This window comes from Dipodomys ordii, unplaced genomic scaffold (genome assembly GCF_000151885.1).
Source record: "Dipodomys ordii isolate 6190 unplaced genomic scaffold, Dord_2.0 Scaffold46, whole genome shotgun sequence".
NCBI classification, from domain to species: domain Eukaryota; kingdom Metazoa; phylum Chordata; class Mammalia; order Rodentia; family Heteromyidae; genus Dipodomys; species Dipodomys ordii.
The window spans coordinates 11,048,493-11,066,164 of NW_012267262.1; the positions used below are offsets into that span (position 1 = coordinate 11,048,493).

A 17,672-nucleotide genomic window follows, 5' to 3' on the forward strand; every position below is an offset into this window, starting at 1 on the left:
GGCGCGAGGTCGGAAACACAGGCATTTCTGGGCCCTTTTCCGCCGGGTTGGAGTCGGGTAAGGTCGGGAGGAGGAGAGGGCGAAACTGGGGCCGGGGCCGGCCCGAGGCCCACCCTCCAGGCCGCCGTCCCAGCGCCCTGTCCCGGGCTCGCCACTCCCTCGCCGGCCCCAACAGCTGTTTACAACGGAAGCGCGGCGCCGGGAGGAGGCCTGGCCCCTTCTGCGGGGGGCTCTCCCAGGTCTGCGGGCCGCGTCCACCTCGTGGGGGGGGGTCTTCGCAGCCAGACAGCACCCCTCCACACGGAGGCTCCTCTCGGGGCACTGTAGGGGTTGGTGATTGGGAAATGGGGAATGAATGAGCAGTTAAATGGCTCCTGGCGTGCTGCACCCCCACAGTATCTTTCATTGTAGTAAGGATGGTGCTGGGGTGCCCGATTAGGGCAAGCACCATCCCGGCTTGATCTACCCTCCAGGGAGCACTGAAGTCACCCCGCCAGCCAAGAGGCAGAATTGGACTCAAGTTACCTCCGAGATCCCACTTGCAAGTCCCCCCAAGTGCCCGACGTGACTGGCAATTCGTACTTATTGGGCATTTTTGTTTAGAGGGTGTTTTTACCTGGAGTGCGCATGTGTGGGGAAGGTAGCTGGTTCTGACTTGAGAATTTCAGAATCAAGGTGAAGAATTTAAAAAATATACAGAGTAAAAACTTTTCACCTGGCCTCATCCACCTTCCCATCCCCATTGCCTTCTACCCTCTTCACCTCCTCTTTCTCTTTCTCTCTTTTTTCATTATTTATTTGTCAGTCCTGGGGCTTGAACTCAGTGCCTGAGCTGACCCTGAGCCTCTGTGCTCAAGGCTAGCCCTCTACCACTTGAGCCACAGCGCCACTTCCAGTTTTCTGGTGGCTTATTGGAGATAAGCATCTCACGAACTTTCCTGCCCAGGCTGGCTTTGAACCGCGATCCTCAGATCTCAGCCTCCTGAGTAGCTAGAATGACAGGAGTGAGCCACCGGTGCCCGGCTGGCACATTCATTTTTGTATGGGTACTAGAGTTTGAATTAAGGGCCAACCCTGAGCTTTTTCACTCAATAATGAGGCTCTGTCACTCAAGCCAGTTCCACTTTTGGCTTTTTGCTGGTTAATTGGAGGTAAGAGTCTCATGGACATCCCTTCCTGCACTGGCTTTGAACCATGATCCTCACATCTCAACCTCCTGGGTAGCTAGGATTACTCATGTCAGTAATCTCAGCTTCCTTCTCCATACAAAGCTGGGTAAGATTCTCCTTTCAAAGACTGACTCATCTCCTCCTCCCTCCCCCCGCAAGTTTGAACTCAGGTCCTGGAAATTGCTACTCTACCAATTGAGCCACCCCTCCAGCCTTTTTTTGGGGGGGGGGAGGGGTGTTATTTGGCAGAAGCTTGTCCAACCCTATGCAGCCCTGAGAAACTGGGATTACAGGCAATAGGCCATTACTCTGGCTCTTGGCTCACATGCTATCTTTTCTGGGAAGGTTTTTCCCAACCTCCTCACGGACAGAAGTAATTTCTTCCTCTGTTATTCCTAATAATAATTTCATAATGCCACTGAAGTTGAACTTTCATTATAGATCCCTGTGAGCAGCTCTGTCTTCCTTGCAGTTTTTCATCTTTGTATATCTATTTAAATCAACATGTTTTGAATCAAACTTAAGGCAGTGATGAGTACCAAAGTCTAAAAAGTGCAGATACTAGTGAGGTTGGAGGAAGTGCCATGGGAAGAAACAGGACTTGAGCTGAACCCTAAGAGGAGGGGGTTAGTTTACTGAGCTGAGCATGAGAGACCTAGTCTTACCTTTCTCCTTACTGTGCTGAATGAGTTCCTTCACCTTTTCTGGGCTGCTTCCCAAGCTTGTGAGAGAGAATAAAATTAGAAGTGGTTTTGTTTGTCCTTTTCTCATAGAATATTCTGGTAATGTTATCCTTTGGATCTTGGAGTATTTTCAGACCCTAGTAAGATTTAGGATAATGAGCAGATAGGTATCAGAAGACAAGTTGGTTTAGAAAGATGAAATACTTTAAAACCTTCGTATTACAGACCCCCCAAATTTTAAGTCCAGCATAACTTCATTTTATTTAATGGAGGTCTCTGAATTGTTTTTAATTTTTTTCTTGTTATTATATACCAGAGGGGTATAGTTACATAAGTCAGGTAAGAGTACATTTCTTTTGGGACAGTGTCACCCCTTAACCTCCCACTCTCCCAGTTTTCCCACCCCTATCCTCACCCAAAACTTGTATAGTTCATTTTCAAGGTAGTATCCAGTGAGTACCATTGCTACATTTGTTCACCCTTTGGCCCTCTATTTCTGTGGAGGTCTCTGGAATTTTAAATAATTATGCCAGTGAGACCTTTTTGTCTACTGGGCCAAACTTCCCTGAAGCTACCCACATTTCTTTTGATCCTGTGATTACCTTCTAGCTGTGTAATAACAGTCTAATTAATGTTTATGATATTGTTTTGTGATCTTCTGGTGCTAATTGTACAAATGATAATTATTTTCAGTAATGCAGAAACATCATATGTTTCTTCTCCCTTTATTAGAAACACCGTAGGAATAGGAAGCTCCAGGAGAAAAAAAAAATAACCTGATCAGAATTTTCATGTGCTGAGCCCAGTGCTGGTGGCTCACACCCATAATCCTAGCTACTCTGGAGGCTGAGAGCTGAGGATCATGGTTCAAAACCAGCTAAGGAAGGAAAGTCCATGAGACTCTTATCTCCAATTAACTACCAGAACACCGGAAGTAGCACTGTGGCTCAAGTGGTAGAACACTAGCCTGGACAGCGCCCAGGCCCAGAGTTCAAGACACACAACTGATTTAAAAAAGAAAAAAAAAAAAAAGCTCTGTGGTAGAGTGTTAACCTTGCATGCATGAAGCCCTGGGTTCGATTCCTCAGCACCACATAAGCAGAAAAAGCCAGAAGTGTCACTGTGGCTCAAGTGGTAGAGCACTAGCATTGAGCTAAAGAGTTGAGGGGCAGTGCCCAGGCCTAGAGTTCAGGCCCCACAACTGGCAAAAAAAGAAAAAAAAAATCATGTGCTTAAGATGTTTTTACTAACTGGCCCCAAGTATCAAGAAAATTTCATACAGTCACATACATTAATGGTTGTCTTCAACTTCTTACTTTTAAGTGTGGTCTTTTCCTACTGACTGAAAAGAATAAATAGGAAGCTAATAAAAATACCTACCCTACATGTTTTTGACACTTAAAGTTTATACAGTATTTCTGTTTATTATCCCAAGCTATACATATGATAAGGTCAAAGAGCCATTTTAGCCAAATTTATTAGAAGGTCATTATAAGCATACTCTTCAAGTGTTTTTGTTTTTTTTTAAATCAGTTTACTAGTTCAAAAGAATTTAAGGTGAAGTTGTTGCTCAAATGGTAGATCTCCAGCCTTGAGCCCAAAAGCCTATAGACAGTCCATAAGACCCTGAGTTCAAGCCCTCAGACAGGCACCAAAACAAGAATTGAAGATTGAGCTGGGAGTGATAGTATATACCTGTAATCCCAGCACTGGGAGGTTGAGGCAGGAGGGTGGTGTATTCAAGGTGAACCTTAGACTAGTGAGACCCTGTTTTAAAAAAAAAAGATAAGGTTGAGACATTCCTTTTGATTAAAATAGAAGCTGGCAGCTTATATAGTGTTGTCTTCTGTTAAGACCATGTGTTCTTTTTTTTGGGGGGGGGGTCCGGTTGTAGGGCCTGAACTCTGGGCTTGGGTGCTGTCCCTCAGCTCTTCAGCTCAAGGCTAGCGCTCTAGCGCTTGAGCCACAGCGCCACTTCCGGCTTTTTTTTTTTTTTTTGCTTATGTGGTACTGAGGAATCGAACCCAGGACCTCAGGCATGCAAGGCAAGCACTCTACCACTGAGCCACCTTCCCAGCCCAAGACCATGTGTTCTTATACATGCTACTCAGGAGTAGGAAAAAAAATACTTGAACTATTGTTCTTTATCTGAGGTCTATAAATATGGTAAATTACAAATGTCATTTTACAATGATCTGTTTAGTCACTGAATTAGAATATTGTATGGGCTGAAGGCATGACAAGTGGTATGGCACCTTCTTCCTGCCAAGCCTGAGGTCCTGAGTTCAAACCCCAGTACCACCAAACAGATACTATGCAATAGAGGGATACAGTAGATGGATAAGATCTTAGTAAACCTATTTATTTTACAGACAAGTAAACTAAAAACAGTAACAATTTCCCAGTCACCCTGCTAATTAGTGACAGAATACTTTTGGCTCACTTTTTTTTTTCTTTCCTAGGACAGTGAATAAACTTAATTGAGAATGTCTGAAAACCTTGACAAATCTCATGTAAATGAAGCAGGAAAATCAAATGATTCTGAGCCAGGCCTGGAAGGTGCTCTGGAATGTTCTGATGAAGTTTTACAGAAACAAATAAATTCAGACTCTGCTAGTCCACGAAGAATGCAAAGACCTCACTGTAAGCAAATTTGATTTTGGTTAAACACAGTTATTGTTTTCAGCTGATATTTTATTTTTATTTTATTTTTTTTTTTGGGGGTCCGGTCATGGGGCCTGAACTCTGGGCCTGGGCGCTGTCCCTCAGCTCTTCAGCTCAAGGCTAGCACTCTACACTTGAGCCACAGCGCCACTTCCGGCTTTTTTCTTTTTGCTTATGTGGTATTGAAGAATCCAACCCAGGGCCTCAGGCATGCAAGGCAAGCGCTCTACCACTGAGCCACCTTCCCAGCCCTCAGTTGATATTTTAATTAGGCTTCTTTGTGCATGGGTCTCTGAACTAAATTAGAACTTAAGAAAAGCAACAGTTCCTCAACTGGCAACCTTGAGGGTTTTCAATTGCATGAGAAGTTAAACTTTAGGACAACATCTAGGATGTTCCCATCTTTTCTCTAGCCTCTGGCATTCGGGTTTCTCTGTAGGGCTCTGAGAAACAGGATGGTGGAATGCAAACAACAGCTAGAATTAAAAGAGTGAAAAGTCTGAGACTAATTCTTGTCTGGACTGTGCTTGTGCAGGTTTGGAAGGGCATGTGAATTGTTCACGCCCTAAAGTCATGCCCAGGGTTTAGTTCCCACAGGTAGGAGATTCAGTTTGTTCAGTGAGTGGGTGAAGTCATTTCAGATCTCTGGCAGGGAGCAAGTCTCAGAGATGAAAGGTGGCAATTTCGGTGTCTTCCCAGCAGTTGCCTCAACTCATGTCTTTTATTAAGAATATTTAAGCTTTTTGAAGTGAGTCCAAGATTGAAAGTTTAAAGTGGAGTGTCATAGTCTAAGCATTTGTCTGTGTTGATGTTATCTCTTTAAAGTAGAGATGATCAGTAATTTTGCGTATTTGGAAGAATTGCAAGCATTTTTGGGTTTTGAGGTGTGTTTCTTCTAAAGTGATCAAAGTCTTTCCCAGGTAGTTTACTAGACAGCATAGTATTTTTATGGCAAACACTAGCCAACTCCATTTACTGTGGTATCACTTATATTTGATAAGCTACAAGGTTAAACTGGGTCCAGGAAATCATGCTTTATTAATAGCATCATCTATTGTGCAGCTATTAGACTTTATCTGTAATACATACTTAGGAAGCTCCTATTGTTCTTTCTTTAAAGCAAGGGATATATACCTGTCTTGTAGGGTCATTGTAAAGATTAAATGAATTCATGGAAAGTATTTAGGCTAGTGCTTAGCATGTTATAAATGCTCAATAAATATCAGTGGTTATTACTGTTACTACTAATATGTATCTGTTAATGATGCCAGGATTGATTGCTGTAATGTGGGTGTGCTGTCATTTGGATATGAAATATTCTCCATAGGCTCATGTGTTAAAACTTGGACCCAAGCCTGTTGCCAGTGGCTCAGGCCTGTAATCTTAGCTATTAGGGAGGCAGAGATTGAGAAGATCATGGTTTGAGGCCAGCCCAGTCAAAAAGTTCACAATACCCATCTCAGCTAATAGCTGGCACAGTGGTATGTGCCTTTCATCACAACTATGTAAGAAGCTGAGGTGGGAAGAATCTCAGTTCCAGGTTAACCTGGTAAAAAATGGAGGCATTATCTCAAAAATAACCAGAGCAGAAAGAGCTAGAGGTGTGGCTCAAGTAGTAGCTGTATGCATAGTAAATGTGAAGCCCTGAGTTCAAACCTCAGTAGAACCACTGAAAAAAAAAGCTTGTTTTGGGCTGGGAAGGTGGCTCAGTGGTAGAGTGCTTGCCGTGCATGCCTGAGGCCCTGGGTTCGATTTCTCAGTACCACATAAGCAAAAAGAAAAAAGCCGGAAGTGGTGCTGTGGCTCCAGTGGTACAGCACTAGGCTTGAGCTGAAGAGCTGAGGGACAGCGCCCATGCTCAGAGTTGAGGCCCCATAAAACAAAACAAAACTTGTTTCCCAGCATATGGCATTTGGGGAACTTGGGGAGGTGGTAGAACTTTTAGGTTGGGGCAGTCTTCCAGACACAACCTAGAAGGGCCCTACAGAAGCTTGGACTAGCTCTACTTTGGCTTGAGTACCCTTTGTCTCCTCTGGAACTCCTGTGGATAGTGGATGGTTATTGTGGGAGTGTTGGAAGATGAGGTTTTTAGAAAGAGATTAAGTGGTTAAGACAGATTACTTCTTTTCTGTCTTTCTCTCTCTCTCTCTTTTCTCACTTGCTTTCTTTCTTGCTGCTTGTTTTTTTTGTCAGTCCTGGGGCTTGAACTCAGGGCCTGGGTGCTGTCCCTGATCTTTTTGTATTCAAGGATAATACTCTACCACTTGAACCATGGGGCCACTTCCGGTTTTCTGGTGGTTAATTGGAGATAAGAGTATCATGGACTTTTCTTGCCTGGGCTGGCTTTGAACCTGGATCCTCAGATCTCAACCTCCTGTATAGCTAGGATTACAGGCATAAGCCTCCAGCACCAGGCTTTGTTAGTCTAGTTAGTTTTGTGTTGCAACAATTACTTTAGGTAAATCAGCTTGGTAAGAGAAAAGGTTTACTTTGGCTTATGGTTTAGAAGTTCCAGCCTATGGCCCACAGTCATGAACTGCTTGAACATGTCTGTCATCTCCCACAGTTCTCTTGTGTCCCTGGCAACAGATCTTTTCTCTGTACCAACAGCCTTTGGTACCTACTGATCTGCTTCCTGTCACTATCACCTTGTCCTTCCTACAATTTCATATTTGGGGAATCCTAGTGAATATAGTCTTTTATATCTGACTTTTTATTGTAGGATAATGCTTTTGAAATTCATCTGTGTGGGCTGTAAATGTGGCTTAGTGGTAGAGTACTTGCCAAGCATGCATGAAGCTCTGGGTTTGATTTTTAAGTACCACATAAACAGAAAAAGCCAGAGGTGGCACTGTAGTTCAAGTAGCCTTGAGCACAGAAAGGCTCAGACACAGTGCCAGGACTGACCCCCCCCCCCAAAAAAAAAAGCATGAAATTCACATGTATCAGTGGGTCATTCCTTGTTATTGCTGAGAAGTATTCAATTGTGTGGTTATACACAGTTTTTTTTAATCCTTTCTGAAGTTGATAGACATTTAGAATAATTTCAGGTTTTCACTGTTATGAGTAAACCACCTATTAACATTTGGGTTCTAAGTCTTTACATAGCCATATATTTTCCAATTTCTTGGGTAAAGATCTAGGGTCATATAGTTAGTCTATTTTTTACTTTTTTTTTTTTTTTTTTTGCCAGTCGTGGGGCCTTAACTCTGGGCCTGGGTGCTGTCCCTCACCTCTTCAGCTCAAGGCAAGCACTCTACCAATTGAGCTACAGTGCCACTTCCGGCTTTTTCTGCTTATGTGGTACTGAGAAATCGAACCCAGGCGTGCAAGGCAAACACGCTACCACAGAGCCATCTTCCCATCCCTATCTTTTACTTTTGATAAGCTCCAAGCTGATTTCCAAAGTGAGTGCATCATTTTACATTTTATACCCAGAACGTATTCCTTGATGGTTGTACTTTTATACTAAGTTTTAAAACCATTTATTATAACCCCTCCAATTCTCTTCAAAATGGGTTAAAAATTTTTTTTCTATTACCTTTCCACATGAATTTTAGACTCAATTTGGTCATTCCCACAGAAATTTTGACTTTTGGAGTTTTGATTAGGATGTGTTTAACCAATAGATTTTGGAGAAAATTGGTATCTTCATAATATGATATTAACATGATATACCTAAGAATTAAAATGATATATCTGAGCTGGTTGCCAGTGGCTTACAATCATAATTCTAGCTACTCAGGAGGTTTAGATCTGAGGATCATGGTTTGAAACCAGTCTGGACAGGAAAGTCTATAAGACTTTTATCTCCAATATACTACTCAGAAAAAGCCAGAAATGGTGCTGTGGTTCCAGTGATAGAATACTAGCCTTGAACATAAAAGCTCAGAGACAGTACCCACTCCCTGAGTTCAAGCCCTAGGATAAGCGCGCGCGCGCACACACACACACACACACGATATATCTGGATTTTGATGTTTGGTATTTATCATACTCTACTAATATACATGGAGACAATTCAGCTATTTTTAGGCAGTACTGGAGTTTGAACTCAAGATACTCCATTTGCTAGGAAAGTTTTCTAACACTTGAACCACACTTCCAGCCTTTTATGTGTTAGTGATTTTTCAGATAGGGTCTTGCTTTTTTGTTCAGGCTGACCTTGGCTTGTAGTGCCCAAGTACCTACGTTAACTGGCACAGTCACCATACCCAGTCTTTGTTTTTGTATTTTTATTAATAATTCTGGAAATGCTGAAGAATTTTGTGAGGAGGAATTTTGCATTTTCCCAACTTCTCATTTTATGAGACCAAATAAAGATTTTTACCAGACAGGATATGGCAGTTCTTACATTTGGTTCCTTCTTAGAGGGAAGAGGGGCAAAAGAAAAGAAAAACTAAGAGAAGGAAACTTATTTTTCACTAACTAGATGACTCTATAATTGTTAAATCCTTGGCAAACCATTACTGGCTTCTCTGATTCATTGGAAGCCCACATCTCATCATTATGTAAAAATCACTCTATTATCTGCCAGGGGAAGCACTTCTCAAGTTGTAGTTTTTAAGACCACACAAGGCTCATTAGAAATACAAATAAAGTAAAAAGGCCTAAAGGCATAGCTGAAGTGGTAGAGCACCTGCCAGCCAAGCAAGGTCCTGAGTTCAAATCTCAGTACTACTAAAAGAATAAAAATTTTAAAAAGGAGCACCAAAACACTAAAGCTAGTTGAATTTGGAGAGATACTTTCATGACAGAGTGTTAGTGGGAGAAGAAAACTGATGATGGAAGCAGAAGAAAATGTTAAATCCAGAATCAGCTTTTTCTCTTAGAAGAAAAAGGATTAGAAGGGTTAGAACAGGAGGTAGGGTTAAAAAAGGCAGCAGAGGGGTTAGAACAAATGGTCAGCTTACTAGGAAAATGAAAACTTGTAACAAGTTTTCAGTCTCAGTTTACTGCTATGATTTTACCATTCACCTTGTTTAGTGAAAATCAGATGTTTTGAGTATTGTGAGTGATCTCCACTTTTGGATCCTAAATACAATAATCAAAAGGAAAATAGAATAACCAAAGTTATCTTGCTATTTGAGAATAAAAAGGATTTCCTTTTATTAGAGTTACCACCTTCTTAATTAATTAATTAATTAATCTTCTCTTTTGCCTGTCCTGGGCTTTAACTCAGGGCCTGCATGCTGTTCCTGGGCTTTTGTGCTAAATGCTACCACTCTCCCACAAGAGCCGCAATTCTGCTTTCTACTTATTGGCAGTTAAGTGATGATAAGACTCTCATAGACTTTTCTGCCCTGACTATCTCCAGACCTAGATCTTTCCATCTCAAATTCCTGAGTAGTCAGACTTAGGCATAAGTCACCAGAGTCCAGACTATGATACATTTTTTTATACTCTTACTGGGACTAGAACTCAGGGTCTTACACTCTTATTTGGCTTTCTCGTTCAAGGCTGGTACTCTACCACTTGAGCTACAGTTTCATTTCCAGCCTTTTTGGTGGTAATTGTAGATTAGAGTCTCACGGCTGGCTTCTAACCTTGAACCTTAGATCTCAGCTGCCTAAGTATGTAGGATCATGGGAGTGTGCCATGGGCACCTGGTTTGCTTATTTCAACAGAAATTCTAGGGAGAGAAGTTAAGTCCCTTTCCTGGGTTTTGTTGCAGCCAGTCCTCCTCAGTTTGTGGCAGTAGAAGAACTCCTAGAGACAGCAAAAGGCATCACCAACATGGTTCTAGCTCATGAAATTGTAGTCAATGGAGACTTTCAGCTTAAACCAGTGGAATTACCAGAAAACAGGTAAGATGGCCACTGCTTTCACCTTGTTAACTTTGTGAAAACTATCATCGCCCAGTTCTGGAAATGTTTCCTTCTGGTCATGCTTATATATTAAAGTACATTTCCCTGTTGTACACTAGTGCTAAAAACATTCCTAGATTAGGAATTCGGATCTTGATACTTCAGTATGCAAATAAAGTGTGGAAGTCAGAAATAACTTTCATATCAGTTCATAGCTGCCTTATTTTGCTTTTTTTCAGAGCACTGTCCATCTGTTCCTTTGTATTGAAGTTGTTGGCTGACTTGCATTTTAGTCTAGATTTTTTTTTTTGGGGGGGAGGGGTAGGTCATGGGCCTTGAACTCTGGACCTGGGTGCTTTCCCTGTGCTCTCCAGCACAAGGTGAGCGCTCTACCACTTGAGCCACAGCACCACTTCCGGTTTTCTAGTCGTTTATTGGAGACTTGCCTGCCCGAGCTGGCTTTGAACTGCAATCCTCACATCTCAGCCTCTTTTTTTGTTGTTGGTGGTAGTGGTGGTGGGGCCTGAACTCTGGGCCTCAGCTCTTCAGCTCCAGGCTAGCGCTCTACCACTGAAGTCACAGCGCCACTTCTGGCTTTTTTTGCTTATGTGGTGCTGAGGAATCAAACCCAAGGCCTCATGCATGCAAGGCAAGCACTCTACCACCGAGCCACCTTCCCAGCCCCAATCTTAGCCTCCTGAATAGCTAGGATTACAGGCATTAGCCACCAGCGCCTGTCTCTGTTCCAAATTTTAAACTCCATAAAGATAAGCATGAGAGTGTTCTCCCAACCCCTAGTACCTAAGACATAGCAGTTTTTAGTTAAATCTAAAACTCTTGGTTGTATCTTTTAAAATAAATCTTTTAAAAATGAATTGTTAACTGGGTGCTGGTGACGCACACCTGTAATCCTAGCTACTCAGGAGGCTGAGATCTGAGGATCTAGGTTCAAAGCCAGCCTGGGTAGGAAAGTTCATGAGACTCTTATCTCCAATTAACCACCAGAAAACCGCAAGTGGTGCTGTGGCTCAAGTGGTAGAGTACTATCCTTGAACACAAAAGGCTTAAGGGCAGCACCCAGGCCCTGAGTTTAAGCCCCATGACAGATGACCAAAAAAAAAAAAAAAGACTAAAAATGAATTGTTATTTGAAAGAAGAGACACTGTTATAATTGTAAAAGTGCCATTGATTTTAAAAGAGAACCTTGTTTCAAGGGAAAGATGTTAAGAGGGTGAAGAAAGTTTGTTTTAGAATCAAGGAAATCTGGATATAGATGCCTTTAACAGTTCCCTGATGTCAGGACTCTGGTTGGTATGTGTGCCCCTTTCTTGGCCTGTTCCTCATGGCTGCAGGACAGATGTCACAGCTACTAAGCACCATTATTCACCAGCTTTCCAGACAAGTTGGGGAGAGGACTGGGCTCTTCCTTTTCTGAGAAGAAACATCTATCTTTGGATTCATAAAGCAGGTATCCCATAATACTTTGTTCATTAGATTTGGTCACAATCTACTACAGCTTGTAATGAGCCCAGAAATGTTCAATCTGGCAACCAGGAATGGATCAGCTCTGTTGAACTTGTTAGGATCAGACATCATTCATTTTCATAGGCAGAGTTTATGCTGCCCTGTAAAACACTGGCATTCTGCTAACAGAAGAAATGGTTTCTGTCTCCAACAGAAGGTTTCTAAATACATCCATCAAGATACCTCTAATATGCCTACAAACATAGTTTTTATTCATGTTAATAATGAAGAATTGGTGAGTTGGCTGTAGTTCAATGGTAGTGTGTATTAGCAAGCATGTGGCTCTGGGTTTGATCCTTAGCACCATTTTTTTTTTAAAAAAAAAAGGTGGAGGAAAGAAATGGTATAAATAAATTATACAGTTTTGTACCTAGTTAAGCAATATTCCATTTATCATCTGGGAATAGGATATTTTTAGAAAAGGGTCCTTCCAACGGCTAACATGTTGAATTGTTATCTTAAACTATTTAATTAAATCTTAGAAACTTGCTATTATCAGGAACTAAAAATTAATGACCTAATTTTTCATAGTTGTTTCATCATTTAACACTGTTTTGAGCTACTAATTGCACCAATGTTAGTTAATAAATTAGCTGTAAATGATTCCTCCTAATCACAAACTGAAAGTTAAAGTATGTTATCAGTTTGAATCTTTCTGGAAAATCTTTCTTGGTTCCTTTTTTATTTTAAAGATTTGTTACTATCATCCCCATCGACTGATTTTGAAAATGATTTGAGGCCCCAATATTTTAGTTTCTATCTTTTTTCCCCCCACTGTCTCCAGCTTGCGGAAGAAAGTAAAAGAGATTGTACATAAAGCTTTTTGGGATTGCTTGAGTGCCCAGCTAAGTGAAGACCCCCCAACGTATGACCATGCTATCAAACTTGTAGGAGAAATCAGAGAGGTAAGACAAAGATGAAAGAGTGCTGCTGAAGGCATTTGTGGGGTTTTTGTTTTTGTTTTGCCTGTCCTGGGGCTTAAATGCTGGGCCTGGGCACTATCTCTGAGCTGCTTTTGCACAAGGCAAATGCTCTACCACTTGAACCACAAAGCCACTTCAGGCTTTTTTGAGTAGTTTTATTGGAGATATGACTCTCTTGGAGTTTCCTTCACAGGCTGGCTCTAAACTGTGATCCTCAGATCTCAGCGCTCTAAGTAACTAGGATTATAGGCTTTTTTTTTTTTTTAAATACTGGCCTAGGGCTTGAGCCTAGGGCCTGGGCACTGTCCCTGAGCCTTTTTGTGCTCAAGGGTAATGTTCTACCACGGCGCTATTACTGATGCTGAAGGCATTTGTTTCACCTGTGTGCTCTCCAAATGACTTGAAAGAAATCTATGGTCACAAACACAACTTATTTCCCAAAATTTGAAATGAGTATTTTGACCTAGTGCTTTTTTTTTTTTTTAACTTTAAGCAGCTTATAGAAACCTGAAAGTGTTACTTTCTTTTTTTGCCAGTCCTGGGTCTTGAACTCAGGGCCTGGATACTGCCCCATGGTTTCTTCTGCTGAAGTCCAGTGCTCTACCACTTGAGTCATGGCTCCATTTCCAGCTTTTTTTTTGTCTTTCAGAAGCTAGAGTCCTTCCAACTGGAGATAAGAACCTCATGAATTTTTAACTGTTATCCTTAGCTCCTCAGCCTCCTTAGCATTATTCTTTTAAAATAAAAGTTCATGTTTTTAATAATCATTGTTTCAAAATAACAGAACTTATAAAATATAGATTATTCATAAACTTTAATAAGCATTGACAATTCAGTTGTTTTGGCCAAAAAGTTTCAGGTGCTGGTTGCTTACCCCTGTAATCCTAACTTAGATTGGGGGATGAAGTCAGCCTGGTCAGACAAATCCGAGAGATTCTTATCTCCAGTTTATCGGCTTATAAGTTTGACTAGAGATGTGGCTCAAGTGGTAGAATGCTAGCTATGAACAAAAAAGCAGAGTGAGGGCACAGAGCCCTGCGTTCAAGCCACACATGTACACACACACACACACGCACGCACGCATGCGCACACACACACACACACTAATTCAGTCTTTGGAACAGAAGGCTTTTGGGAGGAAAAGACTTGTTTGTAATGCTGTTAACAATATTATTAAAGAGGAATTAATCTGTGTAAATTGAAATCAGTGATTAGCTCATGTGTTTTTTTTGCTCCATTATTGTCTTTTCTTGAATCTATAATATTGTTATTTAGAGCTTCAATAGCTATTCTAAATGACTTTTGTTTTTTTTTCCCCTATAAATTTGTTTAGTAAAAGGTTAAAATATATGTTAGTAAACCTTTATCTCAATAGTCAGACATTTCTTTTATTTATTTATTTATTTTTATTTTTTATTTTTTGGGTCCGGTTGTATGGCCTGAACTCTGGGCCTGAATGCTGTCCCTCAGCTCTTCAGCTCAAGGCTAGCACTCTACCACTTGAGCCACAGAGCCACTTCCGGCTTTTTTCTTTTTGGTTATGTGGTGCTGAGAAATCGAACCCAGGGCCTCATGCATGCAAGGCAAGTGCTCTACCACTGAGCCACCTTCTCAGCCCCTCTTTTATAATAATTTTTTTAAAAAGGAAACCAGACTAAGAAACTTTTTGATTAAACTTCGCTGTGCTCTCTTGAAGATTCTCTTATCTTTCTTGCTGCCTGGTCACACTCGATTGAGGAACCAGATAACGGAAGTCTTGGATCTGGATCTGATGAAGCAAGAAGCAGAAAATGGAGCCCTAGACATTTCCAAGCTGGCAGAATTTATTATTGACATGATGGGGACACTGTGTGCACCTGCTCGAGATGAGGAAGTTAACAAACTGAAGGACATTAAGGAACTAGTGCCCCTGTTCAGGTATGGAAATGTATCAGTCACTGGGCAGCCAAATGCAAAACCTGTTTTCAGATTTCAGCTTCCTGAAGTGGAGAGACTCATGCGTTGAAAACATAACTAAAGCAAACATGACTTAAAATACTGCAAAGTAGGAAGAAGGAAGAAATTTACCCACATCACTGGTTTCATTTTGATGTTGATGCCAGATTTTTCTATTTCATACGTCATTCTCTTAACATTTCATTTGAAAAATGCCAAACCTATAAGAAAGTTTTAGGAAGAGTACCATCAGTTGAAGAGCTTTCATGTCACATTGCTTTATCTTTATGTGTGTGTGTGTGTGTGTGTGTGTGAGTGTGTGTAAGTGTCCCTCTCACTTTCTGAGGGTTAGTGGCAGACATTGTGCCATATTACTCCTAAATATTTCAGCAACTGTTTCCCAAGAATATGGTCATTTAAAAAGTATATTTAAGCTAGGGGCCAGTGGCTCATGACTATAATCCTAGCTACTCAGGTGGCTGAGATTTGAGGATCACAGTTCCAAGCCAGCCCAGGTAGGAAAGTCTGTGAGACTCTTATCTCCAATTTACCACCAGAAACCCGGAAGTGGAGCTGTGGCTCAAGTGGTAGAGCACTAGCTTTGATCTGAAGAGCCGAGGGACAGCACCCAGGCCCAGTGTTCAAGCTCCACAACCAACAATTAAAACAAACATATATAAATATATATATTTAAACTTTTGCCAAAAAAATTAAAGAAATTTAACATAAAAAATCTTCCTAAGCCGGGCGCTGGTGGCTCACGCCTGTAATCCTAGCTACTCAGGAGGCTGAGATCTGAGGATTGCGGTTCAAAGCCAGCCCGGGCAGGAGAGACCTGAGACTCCTATCTCCAATAACCACCAGAAAAACCGGAAGTGGCGCTGTAGCTCAAGTGGTAGAGCGCTCGCCTTGAGCTGAATTGCTGAGGGACAGCGCCCAGGCCCAGAGTTCAAGCCCCATGACCCGAAAAATAAAAATCTTTTTAGTAACGCAGTTTTTGTTTCATCTTTTGGATATTAAAAAAAAAATGTTTTTGGGGGCTGGGAAGTTGGCTCAGTGGTAGAGTGCTTGCCTTGAGCTGAAGAGCTGAGGGACAGCGCCTAGGCCCAGAGTTCAAGCCCCACGGCCGACCAAAAAAAAAAAAATCTTGCTGGGCACCAGTGGTAATCCTAGCTATTCAAGAAGCTGAGATCTGAGGATTGAGGTTCAAGGCCAGCCCAAGCAGGAAAGTCCCTGAGACTCTTATCTCCAATAAACCACTCAGGAAAATGGAAGTGGCGCTGTGGCTCAAAGTGGTAGAGTGCTTGCCTTGCATGCCTGAGGCCCTGGGTTCGATTCCTCAGCACCACATAAGCAGAAAGAAAAAAGCTGGAAGTGGCACTGTGGCTCAGTGGTAGAGTGCTAGCCTTGAGCTGAAGAGCTGAGGGACAGCGCTCAGGCCCAGAGTTCAGGCCCCACGACCAGACCCCCACCCCCCCAAAAAAAGTTTTTGGATATGGTAAGAATCAAGTCAAGTGCTCCACCACTGAACTGTATTTATAGTCCAATATTTAATTTTCAATATATATAGTTATGATCAGATTTTATTAATTTTTAAGCTAGTATAGGCAAAGAAGTGACATAATGCTGCCTGAGAAATTAGTATTTGGGTAGTTTTCCTGGAAATTAAGAAATGTTTTTCCAGGTATTGGTGGCTCACACTTACAATCCTAGCTACTCAGGAGGCTGAGATCCGAAGATTGTAATTCAAAGCCAGCCGAGGCAGAAAAGTCCATGAGACTCTTATCTCCAACAAATTATTCAGGGCTGGGAAGGAGGCTCAGTGGTAGAATGCTTGCCTTGCATGCATGAGGCCCTGGCTTCGATTCCTCATCACCACATAAGCAGAAAAAGCCAGAAGTGGCGCTGTGGCTCAAGTGGTAGAGCACTAGATTTGAGCTGAAGAGCTGAGGGACAGCGCCCAGGCCCCAGAGTTCAGGCACTACAACTGATTAAAAGAAAAAAAAAAAAAATTAGCTGGGTGCCGGTGGCTCACGCCTGTAATCCTAGCTACTCAGGAAGATGAGATCTGAGACTCATGGTTCAAAGCCAGCCCAGGCAGGAAACTCCGTGAAACTTTTATCTCCAATAAACCACCAGAAAACCAGAAGTGGCGATGTAGCTCAAGTGGTAGAGCACTAGCCTTGCGGAAGAGTGCAGGGACAACCTTCAGGTCCAGAGTTCAAGCCTCACAATCGACAGGAAAAAAAAGAATAGAAAAAGCTGGAAGTGGCACTGTGGCTCAAGTGGTAGAGCACTAGCCTTGAGAAAAAGAATCACAGGGCCTGAGTTCAAGCCTCACTACTGGTACCTAGGAAAAGAAGTTTTATGAAGCCTGAAGCTGGTGGCTCACACTATAATACTGCCTTTTTCACTCAAAGCTAGTACTCTACCACCTGGGCCACAGGCTCCTCTTCCAGCTTTTTGGTAGTTAATTGGGTATATAAGTTAATGGAGAATAAGAGTCTCACAGACTTTTCTTTCCAGACTGGTTTCTAATCTCAATTCTCAAATCTAAGCCTTCGGAGTAGCTAGGATTATAGAGGAGAGCCACTGGTAGCTGGCTAATTTTTTTTTTCCTTAATCTAAAAAGTGCCTGGCTATAAATCCTTATTTCCTTCAGGGCGATTTTTTCTGTGTTGGACCTAATGAAAATGGACATGGCCAATTTTGCTATCACTAGCATCCGGCCCCACCTCATGCAGCAGTCGGTTGAATACGAGAGGAAGAAGTTCCAGGAGTTTTTGGAGAAACAGCCAAGTATGTGTCATACTTTGTGGTTTCTTAAAAATTTTTTTTTCACTTTAGTTGCTGTGGCTTGTTGAATAACAATATTTTTTCAAAACAAAACTAAAATTATGTATGAGAATAATCTAATTTGAAGAAGGAGAAACAAGCTGTTAGGACTACATCGAGAATTGTTCAGGA

At 41.8% G+C, this 17,672-nt stretch overlaps 1 protein-coding gene across 2 annotated transcripts in view; it reads left to right on the forward strand.

The window, feature by feature from the left end:
- The first annotated feature begins 2 nt into the window (after positions 1-2).
- Tcp11l1 (t-complex 11, testis-specific-like 1) overlaps positions 3-17,672 on the forward strand; it is a 33,712-nt gene continuing 16,042 nt past the window's right edge. For both annotated transcript variants that reach the window (XR_001175187.1, XM_013019669.1), the window contains exons 1-6: positions 3-57; positions 4,315-4,495; positions 10,191-10,323; positions 12,632-12,752; positions 14,467-14,687; positions 17,368-17,504. Coding sequence is in view for 1 of the 2 variants with exons in the window: in XM_013019669.1 (XP_012875123.1) it covers positions 4,339-4,495; positions 10,191-10,323; positions 12,632-12,752; positions 14,467-14,687; positions 17,368-17,504 (769 nt within the window). In the remaining variant the exon portion in view is untranslated. The remainder of the gene's footprint in view (positions 58-4,314; positions 4,496-10,190; positions 10,324-12,631; positions 12,753-14,466; positions 14,688-17,367; positions 17,505-17,672) is intronic.